Source organism: Galeopterus variegatus, unplaced genomic scaffold (assembly GCF_000696425.1).
Source record: "Galeopterus variegatus unplaced genomic scaffold, G_variegatus-3.0.2 Scaffold212, whole genome shotgun sequence".
Classification (NCBI taxonomy): Eukaryota; Metazoa; Chordata; class Mammalia; order Dermoptera; family Cynocephalidae; genus Galeopterus; species Galeopterus variegatus.
The window spans coordinates 444,044-446,453 of record NW_007726323.1 but is presented as its reverse complement, the minus strand read 5'-3'; the positions used below and the strand labels follow the sequence as shown (position 1 = coordinate 446,453).

The 2,410-nt window shown below is 54.2% G+C and overlaps 1 protein-coding gene across 3 annotated transcripts in view; it reads right to left on the bottom strand.

Annotated features, from left to right (window-relative positions):
- The window catches only part of PDGFRB (platelet-derived growth factor receptor, beta polypeptide), a 41,623-nt gene that overhangs the window by 21,322 nt on the left and 17,891 nt on the right, over positions 1-2,410 (bottom strand). For all 3 annotated transcript variants that reach the window (XR_550035.1, XM_008565902.1, XM_008565903.1), the window contains exons 2-3: positions 2,249-2,294; positions 760-1,083 (exon numbers count right to left, since the gene is read on the bottom strand). Coding sequence is in view for 2 of the 3 variants with exons in the window: in XM_008565902.1 (XP_008564124.1) it covers positions 760-1,083; positions 2,249-2,288 (364 nt within the window). In the remaining variant the exon portion in view is untranslated. The remainder of the gene's footprint in view (positions 1-759; positions 1,084-2,248; positions 2,295-2,410) is intronic.

Below are 2,410 nucleotides of genomic sequence, written 5' to 3'. Positions count from 1 at the left end.
GGTCCTCAATCTCCTTATTACAGAATAAGGATGCTCCTGTGGTTTGAATGTTCCCTCCAAAACTCACATTGAAATTTAATTGTCATTGTAACAGTATTACCAGGGGGGACCTTTAAGAGGTGTTAGGCCCTGAGAGTTCCAACCTCATGGGTGGGATTGGTGCCATTGCAATAGGGTAAGTTCGGCCCCCTCTTGCCCTCTCTTGCTCTCTTGCCTTTCTGCATAATGGAATTATGCAGCAAGAAGTCCCAGGCCAGACACCCCCTTGATCTTAGACTTCCCAGCCTCCAGAACTGTGAGCCAATAAATTTTTGTTCATTGTATATTACCCAGTCTCAGATATTCTGGTATAGCAGCAAAACCGGACTAAGACAGATGCTTTCAGAGGTCCTTCCAGGTCTAACATTTGACACTGACAGTGCCATGGTGAGAAAGAAGACAAGCCACAAGTTGAGGCACAGCTGGTACTTGGAGCTTGGAGAATAGGGAAGATGGGACGTGGGGGCCGAGAGGGAGCAGATTGGAACTAGCTGAGAATACAGAGTTCTTGGGAGGCAGGAATGGGGTGGGCTGGCAGGGAGCAGATAGATATCCAGACCAAGGGATGGGAATGAAAACACAAGCTGGATTCCATGACTTGTCTGTGTTTCTAAGATGGCTACATTTCACAATGTCTCTAAAGCACTCCCTGAGCTTCCCCCAGTGCCCTCAGTCAAGAAGAGGGGTAAGCGAGTGGGCTCACAGTTTGGGGGCCCTTACCTGGCACAAAGATGTAGATCCGTTTCTGCTCACTGAGCTCTAGCCCATGGGAGCCATTATAGGTGCAAACGTATTCCCCTGTGTCTAGCCCAGTGACATTGGCCAGTGTCAGTATGCTGTAGAAGGTGCCGTTCTGTGTTTCAGCCATTTCCTGCAGGAACTCCTGGGATATACGTTCCCACACCACAGGAGCTGAACCCAAGCAGGTCAGAACCAAGGTGCTGGAGACATTGAGGACAAGCTCTGGCTCCGGGGGTATGATGACCAGTCCCTGAGAGGCTTGTGGTCCCAGCAGCAACAGCAGGGGCAGCAACAGCAACTGGCCTTTGGCAGAGGAAGTAGCAGATGTCAAGGCACAGGGGCCTCAGCACCTCTCCCAGAGCTGCCCCTGGAGGAGGCCATGGATGCACAGCCCCCGAATCCTTGAAGAACACACCTCCTTTATCCAACATAGACTGGAACCCTCCACCTGTGATTCTGGGACCTGCTCACTCACTGCCAGGGACGCCTTCTGGCCTCCTGTCTCATCCCTTTAGACCCCCAGCCTCTGAGTCCTTCAGCAGTGCTGTGTTACAGCTGCAGGCACGAGAAGGAGTCAGGAAATCCTCGGGAAGCAATTCCCAGGACTCCAGTTCCTGCATTACTTCCCAGGTCACTTTCTGAGCCTCTTTCCTGCAGCTGCCCTCAGCTGCCCAAGTTCTTCCAAAGCTCAGAGGTGGCTCTGCATGGGAGGGGTATGGGAGACAGGGGCTCAGGTAGCTCAGAATTGGGGCAGACTGGGGCAGGAGAACCACTGAGGCCTCTGGAGGGTGGAGGGGACTGGGGATGGGGTGTGCGTGTCAAGTGATTGGTTTCCCCATGACATCCCCTGGGGAAGGATTTTGTAAGCCACACCCTCCATATTCCCTGGTGATGAAAATCAGGAGGGATCCAGACGGGTGGGTGGTCAGTCAGCCAATCTGTATGACAATAGTCTGTTAGGCAGGTTGTAGGCTAGTCACTGATTGCTTGGTCAGCCACCCAGGCCCTGGAGAGCCGAAGGTATGTACGAAAGGCAGGTAATGGCAGGAGTGAAGGGAGGGGTGTGCTAGGAGAAACCCACTGAGGACCTGGGGGCTCTCAGCCAATGAGAGGGCTGGGCAGAAGAGGGGAGCCCCAGGCTGGGACCAGGCCAGACAGCCAGAGTGAGGAAAATGGGAAGCCAGGGATGACTGCTAGAGGGTGGGGCGGGGTATGGAGGGCCAAGCAAAGGATTTGAGCTGACGGTTCTGGACAAGCAGGTATCCACTGAAGGTTTCTGAGATGATGGGTGGGCAGTCAAAGGAGGCATCCACAGAGACTCACTGGAAACACAAGACATTGAGGCTCCAGAACACAGCAGTGCTGCTGGACTCTCATGCCTTTGTGCTAGCATGCACCACTCCTGCCAGCTCCACGGTCCTGCTTAGTGGCTCCCCAGGGCCCCTACCCCTACTCCCAGTCCACCTACCTTTGAGGACCAGAGCTGGCATCACACCCGGAAGCTTCATGGTATCCTGCAGAATTAAACAGGGGTCAGGGCCCAGGGTGGGCCAATGCAGTGTCAGGGCTCATCTTAGCACCTGGCTCCTGCAGAGTAAGCCTCAGCTTGGGCCACACAGCCTCCGTGTTC